Genomic DNA, 25271 nt, shown 5'->3' with positions numbered 1-25271 from the left:
ACATAATAATCTTAAATAAGTAAACAGTTTCAAAATGCATGGAGCAAAAATCACAGAACTGTAAAAATAAATAGCTAGGAATCAAGAGATAATATTGAAAGCCAACAAAATCAATGTATCGACACGTCAGTGATAGGTGGTAGACAGTTATTTAGATAAGTAGATGATTTATTCTTCTGTATTTTTTTGAGACATGTTTGCAGTACAGAAAGATTCCACTCATCATGAGGAGTTAGTGCGTGTGCAGAACACGTCTTAATTCTTTTTACGTCTTCTTCCTCTCCCCCTAACCATTTGATCTTCTTAAACTGAACCCTAATAAATAGCAAGTAATTGGCAAGTATAGTACAAGAGAGGTAGAAGAGCAGAAAGAAAGACAATATATTTATTTCCTTTTCTTTTTCTTCTTTTGCTGGTGCTGTAAAGTTAACCCACAGTCTTATACATGCTAAGCAAGCTCTCTTCTCCTGAGCTCTATCCCCAGCCCTAATTTCATCATTTCTTTTTTTTTTAATTTGCTGCAGGACATGTGTAGTACATGTGTAGTGTTTATATTCCTCATGCTGCAGGACATGTGTAGTGTTTATATTCCTCATGTGAGGCTGGGATGTGTACATAGTATAATTTATTTCTTTTTTATCTCCTTTCTCTTCCCTGCTCCCCCTCTATCCATCTCTTGAGCCCCTTCCATGTGTCTGTGCATGCATGCGTGTGTGTACTTGTTCACAGTACATGACATTTACATTTGCCCTCCCTGTATGGAGTTGGTGTTTATGCATGGAACATCACAGTTCCTTTTTTCAACCTCCTTCTTTTCCTTCCCTCTAACTCTTAAATGCTCTTATCAAAAGAGAGAAAGGGTATATCACACTGGATAAAGTTATTGTAGAGGTAATCAATAGACTATACAAACTTTCTTATCCAGAAAAAATAATTTTAAAAACATATTGTGAAAGCTTTTTTTTTAAATGCACAATATAATAGTGTGTTAACTGTGCTTTTGTTTGGGGATTTTTGTTTGTTTGTTTTATATTTTCAGCAGGGAGAACTAAATCCAGGGCCTCCACACTGAGCCGTATCTGCAGACCTCTTTGTTTTGGTGGTGTTTATTTCTTTGTTTTTTTGTTTTGATTTGGGTGGGCTAGACTGTTTTTGTAGTTTGTTTTGTGTTTGTTTGTTTGTTTGTTTGTTTTGAGATAGGTCTCACTAAATTACTGCTGAGTGGCCCAGGCTGGGGCTCAAATTTGTGATCCTCTCTCCTCAGCCTCCCAGAGTGCTGGGATTATAGGCTTTAGTCACCGATCGTGACCTTATAATAGTATTTAGAGTATTTTGAAGTAGTGAACTAAGGCCAACTAGATTAGTTACTGCTTCTGGCAAAGGACTTGAATGGCTGTTTCTCAAAAGAAGACACAAATGGCCAGCAGGTTTATGAAAAGGAAAAAAGCTTCACATTGCTAATCATCAAAATAATGAAAATTAAAACCAGCATAAGATATTTCCTCTCAACTCTCACAGTGGCTTTTATCAAGAAGAATAGATAACAAGTGTTAACACAAGTGGAGAAAAGAGAGCAACCCTTAGACCCTGTTAGTATAGTAAGTTGGTGGCAGTGTAAATTAGTGAACCATTATGGAAAACAGTATGAAGGTTTCTCAAAAAACTAAAAGTAAACCACTGTATGTCCCAGGAACTCTACTCTGGATACATATCCAAGGGAAGTAAAGGCCGGATGTCAGGGAGATACCTGCACGCTCCTGTTCACTGCAGCACGACTCACAATAGCCAAGAAATGGAAGCTAAGTGCTCATCCATCCACTGATGAGCAGATAAAGAAAATGTGGTGCATGGCGCCATGCCATTCCTTCAGCCGTACAAAAGGAGATCTTGCCATTTGCGACCATGTGGACGAACCCAGAGGACATCAGGCTCTGTGAATGAACTGGATACAGAAACACGTGTACTAAATGATCTGGCTTAGGAGTGGAATCCAAAACACTCACACTCATAAAAGCAGGGAGTGGATCAGTGGTTGTCTGGCGCTGGGGTGAGGATTTGGCTGTGAGATGGAGAAATGCTAGTAACAGGGTGAAAAAGCTGGGTTAGACAAGAATAAGTGCAGGAGATCTGTTGTACACCGTGGGGCCTCGAGTTCATCACCATGTCCTGCGCACCTAAAAAATGCTGGAATAGATTTTACATGTTTTCACTACAAAACATACAAAGGTGGGGTAATGGAGATGTTACTTTGATTTACCACTCCTTAATGTGTATAATGTGCCAAAACATCCTCCTGTACACTGTAAATACACACAGATTTTAAAATACACCTTGTGAATACAAACAAACAGCACAGGTACTATATCTACCTATGTAGCTGAAATCCTGGCCAACTTGCTTTGAACACAAATGAAGACACTCGTGTTAGTCAGCTTTCTGTCATGGCAACAGAACACCTGATAGAATTATAAAGAGAAAAGGATACTGTGGCTCATCATGTTGGAGGTTTCAGCCATGATCAGTTGGCCCTACTGCAGCACTGAGGCAGCTCATCGTGGCAGGAAGGTCTGGTGAGCAAAACGACAAAATCACCAATGTCACCAGCCAGGGAGCAAAGGAGAGGACAGGGGAAGGACTAGGGTCCCACCACATGCTTGGGTCACGGTGCCAAGGACCGAAGGACCTCTGCTAAGCCCCGCCTCCTGACATCTGTCTCCTCAACACACCACTCTCAGGACCAAGCCCTCAGCCTGCGGGCTCTGGAGTGACGCGTAATATCAAATGGCAGCGACACTTCCATGGCTTCACTGCAACTTCCAGTGAGAGGTATTGTGTTAGGAACACACTTGCACCAAATGGATTCATATAGCAGAAAACACAAAGGGATGTGTAGGCATACATAACAAGCAGTGAGACATAATAATCTACCAACCACCTCTCAGTCGGTGAAAGATCAAACACATCCAAGCAAAGATAGGGAGAAATAAAACACATAATTAATAAGTTAAGTCACATTGGTCAATATCCAAGCACAAGTCTTCTTACAATACCAAAACTTTTACATTTAAGACAGTAATGTGCCTGGCTAAATCATTATATTCTCAGATTTCCCTGAATCTCCACAAATCTATCTTCCAAGGAGGTAGAAGAGGTGAGTGGAATTTCTGGAAGCTTCCCTTAAAGAGAAAGCAGTTAATCCCTTTTTCTTCCTCTTCCAGGTAACAAAAATGAACACAATAGTTAAAACTTTAATGAAGACCTCAAAGATAAGACATTAGAACAAGGGCTGAGTTTCTAACAACTTTGCAAAACTACTATACCAGCCCTGGACTGCTTAACTCTAATTTTTTCTTTGAAAAAAAAAAAAAAAAGACAGTATATTTGTGCTACTCTGGTCAACTTTCTTCTGTTTTATGCACCTGCAAGTAATCCTAGTAGATATAATGTTGAAAGCAAAACATACTCACCAAAACTGACCGTATATTTTAGGGCATACACATACACAAACCAAACTCAAGAACACAGACAGAGAGTGTGGCCTAGAGCAGGAAGAGGGCCACCTCTCCTCTGGCACCAGAAAGAGACCAGCTGTCTAGACAGGTAAGTTTGTAGCTGGGCAGAGAAGTCGAGAGCTTTTCCTCCCTCCTCATCCTAATTTCTCCTATGAAGCAGAAGCCAGAATGTGTAAATGAAAGGTAAGGAAGGAAACAGAGAGAGGGGAATGAAGAGGTGCCTGTATCCAAGTGACGTAGGAGAAGGACAGGAAGTTGAAGGGAGCCGCCCAGATCTTGGATGGTTTCTGGTTTTGTTGTGTTGAAAACTTTATTTGCAGTTCTGCCAGGTAGGAAGGGAAAATGAAGCTCAGAGGCTCTTCAGTGAGAAGCTGGTGGTCTAGACGCGCAACAGGAGAGACATCGGGTCTCTTAGGGCGTGGTGCTGGGGAACTAGCCGAGTAGTTTCGGCTTTGCTGTTATTGTTGTTGTTGTTACTGTTTCCTTGGTTACTGTGTGTTCTACAAACCAAATTCCTGTGCATCAAGGACTTAAATATTAGAAAGTTGAAGAGAATTCACAACCAAAGGTTAAAGCGAAATTAAATTAAGCAAATGATGTAATCAAAAGACCCTCATTTGTGCCTACTACTGATTTTTACAGATAGCAAATTAGCACTACTAAACATTTTTCCAGCTTAATAGGAAGCAAAGTAGCTAAACTCTTGAGAGTGGTCTGTGAAACCTGAGAGAGCATCACCACCTGGTGGTAGATTTGTGGTAACTGTTAGCAATAACAGGTAAAAGAAGTAACTGTCCCTGTCATGGATGTCACCCCCTGTGACAGACCAAAGTCAGTGCCAAAGAAGTAGCGCTATATGTAGTGGTAGAAGCACTTAGTTCCCATTTCGTAAAATAACAAAAATGATGCTTTAGAAGTGTGATCTGGAATCGAGATTTCTTACTCTACTTCACCATTGTATGTAATACAGAAATCTTGGCTATAAAATTATCAAGATATCATCTACCACCTTTGTCAAATGCTTACAACAATAAGTTCATTCTCTCAACACTATACTTTGCTTGGGAGGCCGAGCTTCAATTTGAAATAGGTTGTGTCTTTCAACCAGCAAATCTAATTTTATATGTGGATGAAGCATAGAGAAACTCTGCTACATTTTACAGCCTGATTTATGCTGTCTCATTATGTCTTCCCCCATCTCTCTCTGTCTCTGACTCTCTCTGCGTTCTCTGTCTCTCTCTCTGTCTCTCTGTGTGTGTGTGTGTCTCTCTCTGTATGTCTCTCTCATTATAAATACATCCTTTCCTTCAATTAACCTGATTTTTAGATCCCTTTATCATGACTTTTCAGACCTTCTATATCTATTTTTTTGTCAGGGTCTATTTTTAATATAATGCCCAAAATAAAACTGACTCTGCCACCAGAACTTAGGCATTTCCGTCAATGCTACCCATGTTTTCCTTACACAGTTTTGTAGTTGCAACACTTGTGTGCTCGTACTTGACTCACACTTTTCTGGAGTAGCTCCGGCCACAAGGCCACTGGCACACCAAGCTGGGACACACTGAGCAGATTTAAGAGCCGGTGTTTACCTTTGAGCTGCAGTGTATCACTAGCCCACAGTGAATGCTTTTTCTCTGCTTTACAAACTTTTACCATCTTCCTATTCAAAAGACGGGGCGGAGGATGTAGCCTGGTGGTAGAGCATTTGCCTAGTGTGCAAGAGGCCCTGAACGTGTGCTCCAGCTCTACAAAAAATAAAATTAAGTACATCATTGATTCTGTTGATGACCTTTGATGCTCAGACCCAGCCTCCGTGTGGGACAGAGTCACAGTCATACAGCAGGCCTTGAAGAGAATCTCAGTGCAGCTGCTGGGCTGAGGGTGGAGTGCTTAGGACGAGCTCTGCACTGGACTTGGTGACGATGTAAAAGTCAGCAAAGCTGTTCCTATAATAAAAGATAATTGAAAATTTTTGTCTGCAATGTGTTTAGCCTAGGAAGCCAGGAGCTAAATACTGTCCTGACTACAGTTGCAGCTCCTATAGCAGTAATAGAATTATGTGCAGCCTGTAGCAGAATAGGGTCCTACCACTCAGGGAAAAGCCATGGGTAATTCTGGACAAATGTATAATACGCTTCTGTATTAAATATCTATTAATAAGGTAGGTATTTACCATAACCGAGGTTTTTAGCTTGATCTCTCATGCTCTTCTTTCTCAGAATAATGTATATGTCCCCATGAACATGTGATACAGATTTACTCAAAACATTTTTCCTGTTAAGAGAAAAAAGTAAGATTGATATATGTACATTTATATGATCTATGATATATGACATGTATATATATGCTATATGATACATGTACAAATGTATTTATGTATAATGTATAATTTAAGGTGCTATATATGTGGCTACAAGTTAGTCTATACAAAGGAAGCAATGTGAAGAATATATTTTAATAGAAGGAAAATAATTCTTCACCAATTTATTTGTGTCAATGATTACAATATAGTTTGGTCATGTTTTCTTTTTATGTTTCAGGGACTTTGAAGGCAACCATATCCATAATTTAAGAAATCTGACTTTTATTTCCTGCAGTAATTTGACGGTTTTGTAAGTAATGCTTTTTCTTTTTGAAGTGATGGTATATCTCCTTATAAACCATAGATGAGCAGAAGGCAGCCTAAGCACATGCATGAGCCAGAAAGGTGTGATTTCATTCACCCCTTCCATCATAAGAGTCTCTACTCTGTGCCAGCATTCCTGTAGCAAAAGTCAGCTTAGCAAGAGAAAAGCATAGTGGATTTATTTAATCAAAGTTTTGTGTGGCAGAGGAGCCCTTGGAAATAAAAATCCAAAGACCTGGGGAAGAAGTGTCCATTTTTGTGTTTGGGTTCAATGGAAAATGGACAGCGGTGTAGAAATGCAACTGGACACAGGGTCTGATCCAGTGGTAACAGACAGAAACCAGCAGGAGTGCACGGTTCCTTCCTCCTGTGGATGGGCAGGATTCCTGAAATGAGGCTCTCAGGACCTTCTACCAAACAGCGCAGGTCGGGGAGTTCTCTGTGGCCAGCTCCTGTGCTGAAAGATGGGGAGAGGCTAGAGAAATATTGCTAGGTCTTATGGCTTGATTCAACAGGAGCGGTTCTGGTCCTGTGGGCTGCCCTGAGGGAGCAAGGGAGCAAGGAAAGAAGGACAGAAGAGGGATAGAAAGCTCGTGCTTCTGCGGCTCCTCCACGCGCTTAGCTCACAGTCCTTGGCACACCAGAGCACCACACTTTGGGTGTCATCTCCTGAGGCCTCACACGCGCATAGCGAGTGTGTCAAGGTTTTGCTCGGACTTCACATTTGTTGAAATTGAAGGACATGAAGTTCAGAGCAAGGGTACCCTCAGCTTGGAACGCACAGATCGCCACAATGGCACAGTGTCATCTGAGATCTACTTTGCTAAAGCTTCAGTAACATGCAGACGCACTTGCATGGAAAGGAATTCTCACAGAACCAGTCTTGGACCTCGGTTTGCGAAGCACTCAACCAACATCTTGGTCTAGAAGGATGTTTATCTTTTACAAATCATTGCTGCAAAGACTTTTCCTTGATAATTGTAACAAACAAGTTACATTCAAAATTTGAAAAAATAATGAAGAATGCTCACGCCCGTGAGGACATCGTTATGGACACCAGGATAAAGCGCTGGGCGCTGTGGCAGAACCTCCCTGCTCTCTCTGGCCTGTTTCAGATTCCCACTGGTTTTGCTTTCCGTGGAAGTAAAGGACAACGGGGCTTCCTTCGATGTGAAACCCCAGCTCCCCCATCCAGTTTATTTTTCCAGAACTCTTTGCAGATTGTTTGTTAAGACTTGTAAGTAGTGATCAAAGCAGTGTAGCACGATCAGTAGGGCATTCCATGGCCAGCATTTTTCAAATGAAGAGAACTGACCTGGAGAGATTGTATCAGAGTACAACACAGATGATAAGTGTATTGCTTTCATTGGTCTTGGGTTGTGTGTTTTTATATCTCAATATAAAATACATGTTTTTCTGGAGAGATGTGGGGAAAGCTTGAAAACTATCATCCCAGAGCACACAGGCCTGCGTGTACAGACGAGAGAAGAGCTACCATGATGTAAACTCTTTCCTGCAGTTGTCCCTGCGTCCTGATGGGTTCCCAGCCACCGAAAAGTCCGTTGTCCCTGAGTGAACTCAGCCACCTTCACACGAAGGTGCTTCCTGTCACTCACACAAACCCTGTGAGTGGCCCGAAGAAAATCAAACGACACCTAACAACACAGGCCCGGTAGACGTCTGACAACCTTAGAACTCTTGAACTCTTTTCTCCTCTACTCGTATTTACTGGAAGGAAACATCTGTATGAAGAAATCAATTCTGGGTTCCCTCCTGGCAGGTGCCTGTGCTTTTCCATTCCAATTTTACTGGGAATTGAATGAAGGAATGATCTGCATACTGGGAGGAACTAGATATTCAAGGACGGCTTCAGGCTGACTTGGAGGCACATCACACGATGCTTAGGAAGCAGGAAACCTTGAAAGCTTCGTAGGGTTCATCCTTACGCTGGCTGATACAGTAACATGGGGTCAGCGTGGACGTGAGGTGTCAGGGCTGGAGGTGTGGCTCAGCGTAGAGTGTGTGCTGAGTATGCACGAGATCCTCGGTGTTCAACACACACACACACACACACACTCACACACACACTCACACGCGTGCACATGACGGCCAAGAGCTGCAGTCTGATGCTAGAGAATTTCTGAATTGGCCGGGCTTAACTCAGTCTTCCCTAGACAGCCCCACACGAGAGCACGTCAAGTTCCAGTGGGTGGCGGTGCCGTGGGGCGTGCAGTGTTGTGTTAGGCATGCCGTGCAGACCGAACAGATGAGCCTAAAACAGCTCCTTACACGGAACATCCAGTCTGTCTTCTCCACAGTTCAGGTTTTCCCTCTTTTCCTTGCAAAGTTCTTCCCTATTCCTGTAAAGATTTTGAATTATATTTTATTATTATCCTCACTAAAAAGATTTGGGAAATTTCAGGTTAAAATTGAACTGGACAACTCATTGTACTACTTCCAAATATTTTGATCTGAAAATGCACTCTATATTTAGTATCTTTGTCTTCATACACTGCTAATCTCTCACTAAATACATATTGCAGTTAATTCAAGATGGTAAGTTATATTTTTTCTCTTTACTTTCAGGGTACTGAGGAAAAACAAAATCAACCACTTAAATGAAAATACTTTCGCACACCTCCAGAAACTAGATGAATTGTAAGTCTGACTAAACATATGTTAAGAATTTTCTTTCCATTGTTTTATTTTGTATTTGCTTTACATACACGTGTTTATATTTTTTCATTTTATTTTGCATTTATTAGCACATGCTTGAAATATGTAATATGTCCACCTCTTCTGTGGGGTTGGTGCATGTGCAGAACACAGCTTGGCTCCTTTTTCATCTCTTTTCTCTCCATTTCGTTTCATTTAATTTCATTTAGTTAAGTTGACTGGTACAATTTAGGCAGAAGTAATGATCACGTTCATCATGGGGAATTTGTACCTGTACATGATATATCTTGGCTTCTCTTCTGTTTTTCCCATCCCCCCTCCTCCTTTCAACCCCTCTTCCCCTCCTTATTCACAAAGCTTTGTTTCCATTTTTTACGTCTTTTTTCATTTTTTCTTTTCCCTTCCTTCCCTTCCCTTTCCCCCTCCCTCATTCTCTTTTCTTTTGAACAGTTTGTTCCTATTTCATAATATGTGGGGAAAAAGGAACAGTTCCCCACTGTTGGTGGGAGTGCAGACTGGTGGAACCACTGTGGAAATCCGTGTGGAGATTCCTCAAAAAACTAGGCCTAGAGGTTCCATTTAACTCAGTGATTCTCCTTCTTGGTATTTTCCCAAAATAATTAAAAGCATCATCCCTATCTTTCTTGATTACCTTCCTATTTGAGAAACAACTATCTCCTTACTTCCTATGGTCTTTTATTCTGATCTCTATTAAATAATTAGAACCTAGATCCTGCTGTAAGAGCTGATACATGGTAATTCAACTAAATTTTAAGCACATAGAAAATTACTCTCAGTAATAAAGATGCACATAGGTGATCACAAAGCACCATCTGAGAGGCTGGGAGTAGGCTTGGGCTACTTCCATAGTGTGTGCAAGGCCCTGGGCTCCATCCTCCGCCCCAAGGGAAACAACAGCAGCAGTAATGAGGAAGTACATGTGCCAGGCGAGCTGGTGCATGTCCATAATGCCTGCATGCTGGGGACAGAAGACAGGAGGCTTCCAAGTTTGAGCCAGCTTGAGCAATTTATCAAGAACTTGCCTCAGAATAATATCGAACTTTTTTAAAGGGCTGGGTATGTTGCTCACTATGAAGGCTCCTAAATTCAATCCCAAGTATCATAAAAAAGGTACATGTACCAAAAATACTATCCAACTGTTAAAATACAAGTCAGTCAAGGGGTCCATATTTTCCTTATTTGATTCAGCTGAAATCAACACTGAAATCTCGAGGACAGTACCTCCAAATCCTAACCTTCACGGTGGCAGGCAGCTGCAGATCTATGTACCAGTAACCGGCAGTGAACAAACATGGAACCCAATAGCTTAGTGCATAACCAGTGTTCATCCAGGTTCAAGGGCAAGGGGAAGAACTACAGAGGCTCAGGATGGTTATCCAAGCTGAAAACCAGTCCTGACAAATGCCTGCCTCATCCCATGTTAAACTCTTGCCTGAAAAATCAGATTTACAAGGGCAAAAGTGACAAGTTTCCCAGAGATGATGGATCCCAGTGGATGGTTCTATATCTAAACTCTTTTTTAAGGGGCCTGTGCCCCTCTGGGCTCAGACACACCTGGGACACTCATGGGGCAGTGAACACATTGGTGGCAGCTGGATTCACTTGTCACACAAAAATGAGGTGTTTTCTTGTGACAGAAAATCTTTGCCATAGGCTTCCTTTTGTTTGTGGATTGGGGAAATTATTAGGCTTCCTCTTTTATCTCTTGATAGCCTTAGAGAGGTCAAGTTTGCTGAAGTTTTTTCCTGTTTAGAGGAATCCAAGGCCGTTCTCATGAGCTCTGCCACTGTCCAAGCTACCCCAAAAGCTACTGCAGTCAGAAACCTCCTTACAACTAAGCTTTGAGGTCAGATCATGTGAGGCAGACCCACTACACACGAGAGATGGCAGAAGTGACCTGGCAGGGAGCCGAGCAGATCCTGCACTTTTCAGCTGCAAAGGAAATGTGCACTTCAAAAATAATCTTCCCTTTAATGATTATAATAAATATAAGCAAAGAAGAAGTTAAAGCTCCCATTATTTGGTGTAACACAAAAGGAGCAAAAGAAGGAAGGGAAGGGAAGAGGGGACACAATACACACATTAGACACCGACAGGTAAGTGTCAGATGATTTCTCTTATATGAGAAGCCAGAGTATAAACGATTTAAAGAGCAAAATAAAAGATGTAGGACAGGGAACAAGAAGATAAACTATGTGGGGACAGAGATGAGGCAAGACAGGACAGAGTGCGGGGCAGGGAGGGTGAAGAGGAGCAAGATGTAATGTGTCTATGTACCGATTCCCCACCCGCCGTGAACGTCCTTATTGTGTATCGCAAATATGTACTAACACAAAGGGGTTAAGGAGAAGAAAACTGATTCTATTAAAACTAAGTACCATCGAGTGTTTCTCTCCAAGAACTCATGAGGAGGGATGAAGAATTAAAATGCTTTCTGTTTCACTCTTTTATAACCCTTCAGTCTCGGTGGGGCAGAGGGCGGTGCTCAGGGGAGCAGGCACCTAGCATTGTGGGAAGCTGTTTCCACCCGCAGCGTCAGAAAGCACGTTTAGACTTGGGTGATTACGGCAACCCACCAGTGGCACTGCTGAAAAGTTGTAGGGTGGTTTTCTAATGAACTTCAGAACAACGGAATAAAGTCTTCAGAAAATAAGAGGACGTGTTTGCAATTATTTCCGCAGGGATTTAGGAAGTAATAAGATTGAAAATCTTCCACCGCGTGTATTTAAGGATCTGAAGGAGCTGTCACAATTGTAAGACTGGTATTAATTTTACGCTTCATTTCTTTATTATTTTAAAGCTGTGGTGAAATATACACACAATTAACCGCTGAAAGTGTGCAATTGAATAGCGTTCGGTATATTCGCGCGGTTCTGCCGCCGCCACCACCATCCACCTCCACAATTCTTTCATTTTACACAGCTGAAACTCTGTCTATTCAGGCTTCCCCACAATCCCTGGAACCCCAGTTCTACTCTATATCTCCGTGAATTTGATAAGCCTTGGACCCTCCTATAACTGAAATACACAGCAATTGTCATTTGGGGGCTGGCTTGTTTCACTTGGCATACTGTCTCACAAGTTCATGCACGCTGTAGCACATGACAGATTCCTTCTCAAGGCTGATGATGTTCCATAGTACATCTATACAGGGGCTGGGGATTTAGCTCAGCGGCACAGCGCCTGCCTGGCAAGCGCGAGGTCCTGAGTTCGATTCCTGGTACCGGAAAAAAACAAAACCAAACCAAAAAAAAAAGAGCTTTGTCATCGTACATCCTTACAGTGCCACACATTGTGTTCATCCATTCACCAATCAGAGCACACTTGCGTTGTTTCCACCTTGTGGTCATCGTCAATAATGCGCATGTGAACGTGGATGTATAAATATCTGTTTGGGTTTCTGCTTTTAGTTTTTTGAGTCATTCAGGTGTTTGACTTATAGTAAGGTTGTGTCCTACTAACCCCATCATAAACTGAAGATATCATAAGTAAAAATGCACTTAATACACCTAATCTACCAAACCTCGTGGTGTAGCAACGCACCACGCTGTAGAGGGCCTGTTTTTACCCTTGTGCAGTCATGGCTGACCAGGGGCTGCAGCTCTCTCCCATGTCACACCATAGGTCGCTAGCCTGGGAAAAGACCAGAATTCAAATCACAGTGTGTGCTCAAGGCGTGCTGTTTTTACATCACAAACAGAAATACCCTAAGTCCAGCCACTGTGAGATACCATCTGCATTCCTCTGGAAGTAGCTGGACTGTACGGTGATTTATTTTTATTCTGCGCTTACTTCTGTTTCCCATCAGAGTTGCACTACCTTACATTTCCACTAGCAGTGCACATGGTTCTACTTCTCCGTGTCCTCCCCGCATTTGTTACTTGGGGCTTCTAGAGAGTGACCATCCTAATGGGTGTGAAGCTGAATCTCCTCATGGTTCTGATCACATTTATTTAATGGTTAATGATGTAGAATACACCTTTATGGGTTCACTGATCACTTCTGTGGCTTCTTGCAGATAAACCTACTCAAGTCTTTGCCTGTTTTTAATTGAATTCTTTTTGTTGTTATTGAATTTTAGTTCTTTATATGTCTTGAGTATTGAAACATTTTCAGATTTATGGTTTGCAAGTCTTTTCTTCCTTTGCATGGATTCCATTTGCACTCTGAATTACTTGTTCTTTGGTGCAGATGATTTTCATTTTGATATAGTCTGGTTTTTGTATTTTTCCTTTTGATGTTTTTGGTGTCATGGCCAGGAAATCATCGCCACATACAAGGTCATGGAACTGTTTTCCTATGTTTCTTTCTAGAAGCTTTGTAATTTTACTTTTTAGTCTCTCAGTTAACTCTGAGTTAATTTATGTACCTGATGTAAGGAAAGGGTCGAACTTCATTCTTTTGCATCTGGATAACATTTTTTCCCAACACAGTTTCCTAAAAGCACTATTTCCCTATTGAATAAACTTGGCACCCTTCTTGAAAATCATGCATGGGTTTATTCCTGGGCTCTGTATTCTATTCCGCCTGCCTCCACCTTTGACTTCACAAAGTTAAAAACCGGACACCTCACAGTGTACTGTGTTGCTAAGCTATGATGTGTGGCACCAGTGCCACATTGTTTGGTCACTGGAGCTGTGTAGTAAGTTCCGAAATCAGTGCGAGAAACTTTTTTACTCTTTTTCCAAAACTGCTTTGGCTATTGCGGCTTCCCTGGTTTTCCATGTGAATTTCCCTTCTTGGTGTGGTATGGGTCTCCTTCATGCCCTATCACTTAATACCACAGGCTGGCTCACTTACAAACAACAGAAGCTTGTCTCACAGTTCTGGAGGCTGGGAACTCCAAGATCACGCAGCCACATCTAGCGAGGAACTTTGTGCTGCTTCATAACATGGTGGAAGGCATTGCAAGGCAAGAGGTGCAGGACAGAGGCAGAGAGATGGGGCTTCGCGGATCCTTCCGCCAGGAGCCCACACCTGCAGTGGTGGCGTTAATCCAAGCCCTCGTGCCCGGATCGAGCCTAGAGGTCCCTCCTCTTAACATTACAATCTTTAATTTCTGTCTGGTGTTTGGACTGGACATTTACACCACAGCACATGGCTCCTCTGATTTATTTCAGCAGTATTTTCCAATTTCCAGCATATGTAGTTTTCACCTTCTTTGTTAAGTGCTAATTTAAGTATTTTCTTCTTCTAAGTGCTGCTGTGAGTGGGATTACTATCCATTGGTTGTCGTATGTAGAAACACTAGTTCTTTGGTGGTTTTTATCCAGAAGCTAGGCTGGATTTATTCGTTCTATCATTGTTGTTACATCTTTAGGGTTTTCTGCATATAGGGCCATAATATCTGAATGGAAATAATTTTTCCTCTCCTCTAATTTGGTGCCTTTCTCTTTCATCCCTAATTGCTGCAGCCAGAATGTCCTACACTGTGTGGAACAAAAGTGCAAAAGTAGCCACCCTCATGTTGGGGGAGTTTTTGGTGTTTCATCATGAAATATGGGGTTTTTATACACGGCCTTTATTATGTGAGGCCGCTTCTCTTTAATCCTCGTTTGCTGGTTCTCTTTCCTTTCTTCTACTCCAGATACTTCATTGTCATTTGTCCTCTTTCCTTCTTTCTACTACCACAGCTCCCCCAGAAGTTTCTTCCCTGTGCACACACACATATGCATGCACGTACACATGCACACACATGCATGCACATATGCACACAGGCACTCACTAATTTCTAATCTTGCATAAATTTCTTAAAAAGAAAACTTCTTTGGTCTGACGTGGTGGCACACACCTGTAATCCTGGCACTCTGGTTGGTTGAAGGCAGGAGGACTGCAAGTTTATTTAACAACTTAGCCAAACCCTGTTTCAAAAACAAAACAAAATTTTAAAGGCTTGGACGTAGCTCAGTGTAAACGCTCTGGGACCAGTCCCCAGTGTCCCCACGAAAATCTGGGGAGCAGGTGGAAGGCATGGAAGGAAGGAAAGATTCTGACATTTTCTCACTTTCGATACAGTTACAGTTTCACTTTTATTTATGTCTCTTTGTCCCCTGTAATGAGGTTCCTTGATTATATGATAGTTGTGTTTTTAATATTTTGATCAACCTCCACACTATACCCTATATTCCCATATCCTACCAATTCAATCATATCACAGCATTTTTTTTTTCCACACATCTTTGCTAGGACTGGATACTATTCATCTTTATCACAAAGCCCTCCTAACTGGTGTGAGCTGATCCCTCATTGTGGTTTTGACTTATATTTCTTCAATGATCAATGATATTGAGCATTTGTAATATACCTGTTGGCCATTTGTGTGTCTTCATTTGAGAAATGTCTACTTGGATCCTTCCCCTCCCATTTGTAACTGGATTATCTAGAGCTGTTTGAGCTCCTCATATATTTTCCATATTAACTCCTTCCCAGATATATGTTTTGCAAACATTTCCTCCCATTCTGTCGGTTGTCTTTTCACTCTGTTGATTTTCCTTCATTGTATAGAACCTTTTTTAGTTTAATAGAGTCCCATTTGCCCATTTTCATTTTTTGTTGCATATGCTTTTGGGGGCATGTGTGTATATATATATATATATATTCACTCATTCATAACATTGCCCACCAATGTCATGAAGCTTTCTCCCTGTGTTTTTATTCTAGCAGATTTCATGTCAGGGCTGACACTTAAGTCTTCAATACATTTTGAGTATGAAACGCATAGCTAAAAATGCATGCTTGTTTTGTAAGTGTTTCAGAGTAACTCAGTGAATAGATTCGCTCTATTTACTCAAACAATTTTTAAAGATGATCTATTGCCTTTTTTAAAAAAAAAAAACAGGAATATTTCCTACAATCCAATCCAGAAAATTCAAGCAAATCAATTTGATTATCTTGTCAAGCTCAAGTCTCTGTAAGTATACATAGAGGGGGTAGTTTTGTGATAATATTATTATTTCAAGCCAGCCACTGGGGCACATGCATATAAATTTACCTACTGTGAGGCTGAGGTGGGAAGATCTCATGTTTGAGGCCAGTCTGGGAAATTTAGTATGACTCTGTCTCCAAAAAGATAGTTTTTTTAAAAGGCTGGAGGTGTAGCTCGGTAGTAAATGCTTGCCTAACACACATGAGACCCTGGGTTCAATCACCAGTATTTCAAAAGAAAGAAAAAAGAGAGGGAGAGGAAGAAGAAGGAGCAGAACATAGAGAGAGAGTGGGGGCAGGGGAGGGAGAAGGAGAGAGGGAAGGAGGGGAGGAGGGAGGGAGCGAGGGAGAGAGGACGGAAGGGCTACTTCAAAACCAATAATGAACATTTTTTATGATCTTTCAATCAAAATCTTTATTTCTGAGACATTAGTTAAGCTTCACAAAAATAAGCAAAACAGGTGTTTTTGACTAACTGTAAATAAACAGCTATTAATTTCATCTTACATGTTAATAAACTAAAAATTTAAAGATTGATGAATCATCTTCTGTCTTTCTGTAAGTCACCAAGAGCTTACACTGCATTGTTTGCTTCGACTCTGGAAGCTCCTGTACGTATTCACTGCTCCTTTCGTTTTGAGGAGTTGGGGCTTTCTTATAGGCGTCTTTACCTCGAGATGGAATATTCTAGATTATGAAAGCCAAGACTCACTTGAAGACAGAAATTCTAGCAGTCTGAGAATTGTCTTTAAAAAGATAAGCTTCAGTTCATCCAATTTCAATGTTCTCTTGGTAAAATTGCATTTTGTTAAACAGTTTACTTAAAATTATTAGAGGAATTTCAAAGATGTAAAACTCCTCAGCTACAGTGATGCTCCTCAGAAATCGCGCTCATTTGTTTCCTCCGCAAATGTGTGTCGAGGAGCTTGAGCTTTGCATTGTGCTTTGTGCCATGATATGAGATGCCGAAAACTCCCGCAGGGGAGAAACGTTTGCAAATCACACAGGGACAAAAAGAGCGGAGGCGGGAGAGCCTGGGCTGGGGTGAATATTCCATTCAGAATGTGCTATCTAAAAGCATTTTACTAAGTTGTCCTTCCGAGAAACTCATTTTATTATACCATGTGTGACATGTTCCTTTGATTGATTGTTAATTTGGTATTTTAGCAGCCTAGAAGGAATTGAAATTTCTAATATCCAACAAAGGATGTTTAACCCTCTCTGGAATCTCTCTCACATGTGAGTAGACATTTTCAGCCTTTCCCTTGATGTTCATGTGTACATTCCCCTGGGTATTGTGATATGACACATATCCGATCCCTCTGACCTATCCACATTTTCTACCAGTGTACTTGCTACGCACTGCATACCTGCGTGCTGCTCCCCCAGGGTGATGGGATCAGGAGGTGGAGCCCTGGGAGGTGAGGGCTCATGAGGGCAGGGCCTTTCTGAATGGGATCCATGCTCCAAAAGAGATCAGAGACCAGAGACCAGCTTTGCCCCTTGACCACACGAGGACACAGCAAGAGAATGACTGTCATGTGTGAGCAATAGGGCTGGACCCCAGCGGACACCAAATCTAAAAGCACCATTGTCTTCAGCTCCAGCCTCTAGACCTGTGAGAAACAAATGTTTGCAGTTTAAGCCATCAGACTGTGGTATTTTCTTCCAGCAGCCCAAACAGACGCGGCTTACCTCTTAGAACTGTGACATGGGCAGATAATTTTTATTTTCCACGTTCTGGTAGAATTTCATAGATTTTTTTCAATCTCAGGAAGTATTAGAGTTGTGAGAGCCCATCTTTTTTTTCCCAGCAGGAAATGAACCCATGGTCTTCACACCAAGCTACATTCTAGCCCTTTGTTTTGTTTGTTTTGTTTTTGAGACAAGGTGCCCTGAGCCACTAAGTTCCTCAGGATGGACTGCAACCTTCTATCCTCCTGCCTCAGCCTCCTAGAGTGCTGGTTGGATTACAGTAACATGCTACCACATGGGCTTGCTGAGAGCTTGTAATAAGAATAAGTGGAAAATGAGGTGCATTTACATGATAAAGTACTACTCAGACATAAAGGAGGATTCATCTGGGTTATTTGTCCGCAAATAGATGGACCTTGAGATCGTAATGCTAAGTGAAATAAATCAGACACAGGGTGAATAAGTTGTTCCCTCAGTGAAGTATTCTACACTAGCAGAGTAACTGTATGGGTGACAGCCAAACTGGAAAACACAGAGCTCCCATCATTCTGTTGATACAAGCAAAACTTCAGCCTAAGAAATGTAAAATACAGCAAGAGAGCAATCAACTGTCCTTCCACAGGACCTGTGTCACAGTGCACTTACAGACTGAACTCTGATCACCCACTGAGTTTCTTTAAATAAACTCATTTACCTTTCAGAAATTAACAATTTATTTATACTCTCGGACATGTCCTACACATATTCACATTATGTTTATATGCTACTCTCATCCACAATCATTTATGAGAATTAAAGTCTAAAACTGTGCCTCAAATTTTACATCCCTCGGAACCTTATATTATGACATCTTTCTACCAAGAAAATTGCCACGAATAAAGATTAATATATGGTGCCACTGAATTAAATGTAACATCTTTATCTTTTTTGTAAACCAGCTATTTTAAGAAATTCCAGTACTGTGGCTATGCCCCGCATGTTCGCAGCTGTAAACCCAACACAGATGGGCTCTCCTCCCTTGAGAACCTCCTGGCCAGCATCATTCAGAGGGTGTTTGTCTGGGTTGTATCTGCTGTCACCTGTTTTGGAAACATTTTTGTCATCTGCATGCGACCTTATATCAGGTCTGAGAACAAGCTGCATACCATGTCAATCGTTTCTCTCTGCTGTGAGTATTCCTAACCACAGAGGAACTCTAGTTTTGAAATATTCAAAAGCATAGCTATTATATTTTCAAGCATAATTTGTCCATGCTATTGCATGTCCTACACCCAAACTTGCTCCAAGTCTAGAACCAAATTGTTCTTTTCATTACAAACTATATAAAAAACAGTATTGAGAAAATGTTTAATACTTTGTATTGTTACTTACATTTCAAGTGAAGTTCAATTTCCCTAATGAAAATTAGAATATAACTTCAGTGCTAGAATTAGAGTCAGACAAATGATTTTATGAACTTCACATAGAATGTTTGCACAGTCAGAACATCTCAGCCAATTTCTGATAGAAATGTTTGCTTAAAAAATTTACAAAAAGAAAAACAAGTAGGGTATACACACTGAGACTAATCTGGGGATGGAACTGCCTGAAAATAGAAGAAAATGTGAAAATGAGAAGAGAGAATCAGAGTACTGTTCTGTAGGGCAGTTTCCCGGTGACATCCTTAGTTTGCTGAACAGGAAGAACTTCAGCCGAAGAGCTGAGTCAGACACCGTTGCCGTCTGTGTCCCTACCTGAACGTTCAACATAACCACTTCTATGCATTTATTCTACACTTCTTGGTGATACGTGTAGAATGGAGAACAGAGACAAGATCTCTGCTCTTTCAGACTTGAGGACTTCCATTTTCAAGGAAAACTGAGGGTGATTGCATAATTCAGGAGAGTGTGGTGAGGCTGCTTACCAAAAGAGTGAATGAGGGGCTGGGGATTTAGCTCAGCGGCAAAGCGCCTGCCTGGCAAGCACAAGGTCGTGAGTTCGGTTCCCAGTACCGGAGAAAAACAAACAAACAAAAAAAACAAAAGGGTGAATGAATAGGTCCTCATTGTTAAGTAAGGGTCTGTTTATTTCTTTATTTGTTGTTCTGGGTTTGGGATTTTTGGTTTTTGGGGGCTTTTTTGGTGTAGTACTGAAGAACAATCCCAAGGCCTCATGTATGCTACACATACTGTCTACCACTGAGCTACATTGCATTGCCAGCCCATTAATTCTTAGAAGAATAAAAATTATTTCCTCCTAAGGTAAAAGAAACTGGGCCTTTTCAGTATGAAAGTTATTATTGTTTATTGATAATTCCATCATGCCTAGGTGTTTCTCTAAATTCATGAAATTTTCTGGCCCCTGTAGGTGCCGACTGCCTCATGGGAGTGTACTTATTTGTCATCGGGGCTTTGGACCTCACGTTCCGCGGAGAATACAATAAGCACGCACAGCTGTGGACAGAGAGTACGAACTGCCAGCTTATGGGCGCTCTGGCCATTCTCTCCACCGAGGTTTCAGTTCTACTTTTGACCTTTCTGACTCTGGAAAAATACATCTGTATTGTGTATCCTTTTAGGTGTTTAAGGCCTCGAAAATGCAGAACCATTACAGTTCTGATCCTCATTTGGATTGCTGGGTTTATAGTGGCTTTCATTCCGCTCAGCAACAAGGAAGTGTTCAAAAACTACTACGGCACCAATGGAGTGTGCTTCCCTCTCCATTCAGAAGATACAGAAAGTACTGGGGCCCAGATTTATTCTGTCGCAATTTTTCTCGGTAAGAAACTTTAGATGAAAAAGCCCTTTCATTCAGACGCTGAGACGACTCATAATAGAAAACTCATGTCTTCTAAAGTTTACAAACTTTTATTTCAAATCTTTTACCCATTTTTTTTTTCTCATTGAGAGTGAGATGAATTCTATCAGAATCCCCAACGGATGTTTTCCCCTTAATAACTGCTTTATCATATAAATTCCAACCTGATAGACTCAGTAAAACACTGATCACTTGTATTTCATGTGTTAACCCTAAAAATAAAAAAACAAACTATACTTTGGCTGCCTGATAAAATATGAGCATAATTCATAAAACAATATGAACATAAGGTGCTTATTATCTTTCCAAATGCATGTGTGTAGCCACACATAGCTTTCACCCAGGAGTACACATACAGCTGTTCTAAACCAGCCGTGAAAAAGTCTCAAAATGCAGTACAAAGTAGTTAAATTATTTTAAAAATCGCTAATATTAGAAAGCATAGGGCCCAGAGTATTTTGTACCTTACTATAAATTTATTTTAATGTTCAGTTATAAAGTTAAGTGTCTCATCCTTTTCTATGATTTCAATAATACTTTAACTCAAAAGAATTCATGGTGTGCTAGGGGCGTAGCTCAGTGATGGAGCTCACTTGCTTAGGCACCAAAGACCCTAGGTTCCATCCCCAGCATCACCAAAAAAAATAATTTCTGTGCAACTTAAGAATCTATATGAAATATGAAAAACACGTATTATGGCATTTGAATCCTTAATAATAACACCTTAGGGGATGCTCTATTTATTTGCTTGTTTTGAAAGCGTGTCCCTAGACATTGTTAACATCCCTTTTGTCCTAACCAGGCGTGAACTTAGCGGCGTTTGTCGTCATTGTGTTTTCCTATGGGAGCATGTTTTACAGTGTTCATCGAAGCACCAGGACAGCAACTGAAATAAGGAATCAAGTTAAAAAAGAGATGATCCTTGCCAAGCGGTTTTTCTTTATTGTATTTACAGATGCATTATGCTGGATACCCATTTTTGTACTAAAATTTCTTTCACTGCTTCAGGTAGAAATACCAGGTACAACTTCTGTTTCTTTCTGTAAAGAAATACTTTGCTTTCACAGTACTCCTCCGAGGAACACAATTAAAATTCTTAACACTAACTAGTTTCAAAAATTATAAGTCCAAGTTGTATGGACTTTAGACTCTGTCATCAATAAATGTTTACTGGCAGGAAGTTGTTTAGTTCTTTATATTAATGCTAAATAACACAATTACTAGTGGAGCAAAAGAACAATAACCAAAATAAATAGTTTGTAGTGCTATTAGAATGGAGACTAAGTCAAAATTATTATTGAAGAAATTTCAAAATGTAAGAAGTTTTCCTCTTGGAAAATATTCAACTGAGAAAACATTACAACAGAGTATGAGAGGTAATAGAAGAAAACACTCATTATTTAAAAAATAATGTGTGTTACATCCCGTAGGGTGGTTAGTATCTTACACACATAGCTAGGGTGTTGACACACACCTGTAATCACAGCACTAAGGAGGCTGAGGCAAGAGGACTGTGAGTTGGAGTCCAGCCTAAGATACAAGCAGACCCCATTTCAAAGCCTAAACAAAATGCCCCCTCACATAGAAAATGAAGTGTCAGCTAGAACATGGAGAAATTGGGACATTTGTGTATTCCTGTTGTGAATATAAAATGGCGTAGATGCTGTGTGAAATAGGGTAGTGGTTATTCCATCAAAAAATTAAATAGAGTTCAACCCAGCAATTCTACCTCTGGATAAATTACCAAAGGATTTGAAAGCAGCAACTCAAGTAGATATTTGTACGCACATATGCATAGCAGCATTATTGACAATACTTAAAGATGGAAAAAATATAGTGTCCGTACACAGGAGAATGAATAAACAGAATGTAGTATACACAACACAATGGATTGTTACCCAGCTGAATAAAAGCAAAACACTAACACATGCAACAATTCAGCTAAGTCTTGAGGACATTATGCTAAATGAATGAGTTAGACACAAAAGGGAAAAAGTTTTATGATCCCTTTTCCATGCAGTTCCCTGGACCAGTCAAACTGACAGAACATATAATGATGGTTGGTAGGGGCTGGGGCAGGGCAAAATAGAGAATCACTGTTTAAGAGGTATAACTTCACTTTGGGAAGACAAAAAGTTATGAAGATGGATTGGTGATGGTTGTAAAACACAGTGAGTGTACTTAATACTACTGAATTGCACACTAAAAGTTGTTAAATGGGGAGCTGGGTGTGTAACTAGGTGGTGGAGCACTCGCCTAGCACATGCAAACCCCCAGGGTCAACCCCCTGCACCAAAAAGAAAGAGGTTAAAATGGTAAACTCTATGTTGCACATTTTTGCGCAATAAAGAAATCAGCAAATGTCCTGTTGATATGTATAGCAATATTTACATTTTAAATGTATACGTATAAAATTATCATGTACATATATTATTACTTTTATATTATTATTATTATTATTACTATTATTTTGTGGTGCTGGGGACAGACCATGCACACTATTCTATCTCTGAGATATATCCTCAGCCCCTAAGTTGATTTTTAATCGAGTTTAGCCAAAGAAGTTTTCACTGAAATAAATATTGGTCCAAAGTCTAAAAATGCATACCTACTTTTAAAATGAAATAAATATCAGGAGAAAATATCCACTGAAGACAAGCCTGCACATTCTGAGAAACATTATATGTATCATGTACTTGTTAACACATTTGGAAAAGGTATGATTTAAACACTAAACAATATGGTTTTCTTATATTGCAATCATAATCCTCTATCATTACTTTGTGGAAAACATTTCTACTGAATGGAATACTCCTGAAGATGTAGTCAGGAGAAGCTACTTTAGCTAAGAACCCTCCGCACTCCCCTCAAACACTGGCTGTCTGAGAAGACACCCTGGGAAAATGGAGAGCTGGTATTAAGTACATGACATCAAAGGAAAAAATTAAGACTCAACAATGGGCTAGGGCTGGAAGACACAGGAAAGGGTTTCTATCCTTGTAAACACCTATACACACACAAACTATTTCATTTTTCTCTTCCAGGTACAATAACCTCTTGGGTGGTGATTTTTATTCTGCCTATCAACAGTGCTTTGAACCCAATTCTTTATACTCTGACCACAAGACCATTCAAAGAAACAATCCACCAATTTTGGTACAACTACCGGCAAAGAAGGTCTATTGACAGCAAAGGAAGTCAGAAAAAGTTCCTTCCATCATTCATATGGGTAGAGATGTGGCCATTGCAAGAGATACCCCTGGAGTTCAGGAAGCCAGCTGCTTTGACCAACCCCTGTGAAGTATCACTGGTTTCTCAAACAACTCAACTCAATTCCTATTCATAGCTGACTCAAAAGCACATTTCTTCACAGACAATACAGTGGGGTGCTCCAGGAGGGATTTCTGGGCATGAAATAAATACCATAAAATTAATAGTTTATAATAATGGCTAAGACAAATTAGCTTACAGGGACATAAAAGAAACAGCAGTTAAAGCTTATTTAAAAGAAAGTAATTATAATTATAAACATAATGTGTACATGTAAGTATATATTTTGCATAAGAAATTAAGATAAATCCACCTCAGAGAGGTTAACTTGTTCTTCTATCATTCCTTTATGGAGCACCCACTATGTACATTGCATTACAGTAGATCACGGAAAACAGGCAGCATGGAAGGAACCTTCTCAGCCTGTGAGTTGTGCTCCACTACAAAAGACAACACAAAGTCCATCCACTGAGCCTATTTTAAAGTCACGTCTCATGTGGCATGCGTATCAGAGAAAATATGTCTGCAAAACACAAATATTCCATTTTAAGAATTCTTATCTCTCTTCAATCTCCATACACCTGAAAGCCAGTACAACATATTTGCTACTGTGAGCAAAAGATACTTTTCTACAAGCCCTGAACAACATCTCAGTCACTTCTTGCTCAGTTTTCTCTTTGCTTCGCATCCTCCTACGGAATTAGGACAGCAGGGGTACTGCAAAGGAGCAAGCCAGAAAGTGAGAATGAAGATGAACATTTAGATCAGTGGAAGAGAACTGAGTCCGGAAATAAAAAAGCAGGTTTTCAGTCCATCAGCTTTTAATGAGGGTGCCAAGATCACCAAAGGAATAAAGAATGATGTTTCCAACGAATGATGCTGAGACACCTGAATATTCACGTGAAAAAGAAAAAAATTGAATGCAAACTTCACATAATCTACCAAAGTCAATTAAAATATAAGAATCAAAATATAAAATTCTTAGAAGAAAACATAATGGCAAATCTTCAACACTGGATTTTCCAATAAATTCATAGATCTGATACTAAAAGCATGAGCAAAAAAGGAAATATAAATAAATTGGGTTTCTTCTAAATCAATTTCTGTGCATCAAAGGAGTTTATTAAGAGAGTAAAAAGACAACCTACCAGGATATGAGAAATAATGCAAGTCTTTTCTCTGAAAAAGGTTTACCAGATAGAATATACAAAGAACTCTTACAACACAACATTAAAAAAATTTAAATAGACAAAGAATTTGAATAAGCATATATTCGAAAAAGTTTTACAAATGACCAATAAGCACGTAAAAATGTGTCTCACATAACCTGTCATTCCTGAAATCTAAATTAAAGCCACAATGTGAAAACACTTCTCACTTGGTAGAGGAGATTATTATCAACAAATAAATGTTGGAAATGTGTAGACATTAAAAGCCTTATCCAGTGCCAGTGGGGATGTAACATGGTGTGCCACATAGAAAAGTTTGACAGCTCTCAAAAAAATAATTAAAAATATAATTCCCATGTGACCCAGTATGTTAGTCACTTTCCTGTCACTGAGACAAGATATCTGACACCCAAAATGGAAAAGATAGGTTCATTTTGGTTCATAGTTTCAGTGGGTTTGATCCATGGTCAGCTGGCTCCAAGGCAGAATCAGCATGGTGGAAGGACTGGTAGTAGAAAGCTGCTCAATCCATGGCAGCCAGAAAGGACAGAGGGGAAGGACAGACCTTTCTAGGTCAGG

The 25271-nt window shown here is 40.3% G+C and overlaps 1 protein-coding gene across 6 annotated transcripts in view; it reads left to right on the top strand.

Moving 5' to 3' along the window:
- The window catches only part of Rxfp1 (relaxin/insulin-like family peptide receptor 1), a 102111-nt gene extending 77211 nt beyond the window's left edge, over positions 1–24900 (top strand). For 5 of the 6 annotated variants that reach the window (XM_013522861.1, XM_005400937.2, XM_013522859.1 and 2 more), the window contains 9 exons: positions 6056–6127; positions 8728–8799; positions 11520–11591; positions 15677–15748; positions 16930–17001; positions 18396–18625; positions 19804–20214; positions 21056–21274; positions 23298–24900. In XM_013522861.1, the coding sequence (XP_013378315.1) occupies positions 6056–6127; positions 8728–8799; positions 11520–11591; positions 15677–15748; positions 16930–17001; positions 18396–18625; positions 19804–20214; positions 21056–21274; positions 23298–23599 (1522 nt within the window). In that variant the 3' untranslated portion in view covers positions 23600–24900. The remainder of the gene's footprint in view (positions 1–6055; positions 6128–8727; positions 8800–11519; positions 11592–15676; positions 15749–16929; positions 17002–18395; positions 18626–19803; positions 20215–21055; positions 21275–23297) is intronic. The other variant, XM_013522860.1, reaches the window with a different exon arrangement.
- The last annotated feature ends 371 nt before the right edge of the window (positions 24901–25271 follow it).

The sequence above is a fragment of the Chinchilla lanigera genome, unplaced genomic scaffold, assembly GCF_000276665.1.
Source record: "Chinchilla lanigera isolate Chin_1 unplaced genomic scaffold, ChiLan1.0 scaffold00070, whole genome shotgun sequence".
NCBI lineage: Eukaryota > Metazoa > Chordata > Mammalia > Rodentia > Chinchillidae > Chinchilla > Chinchilla lanigera.
This window is presented reverse-complemented; position numbering and strand designations above follow the sequence as displayed.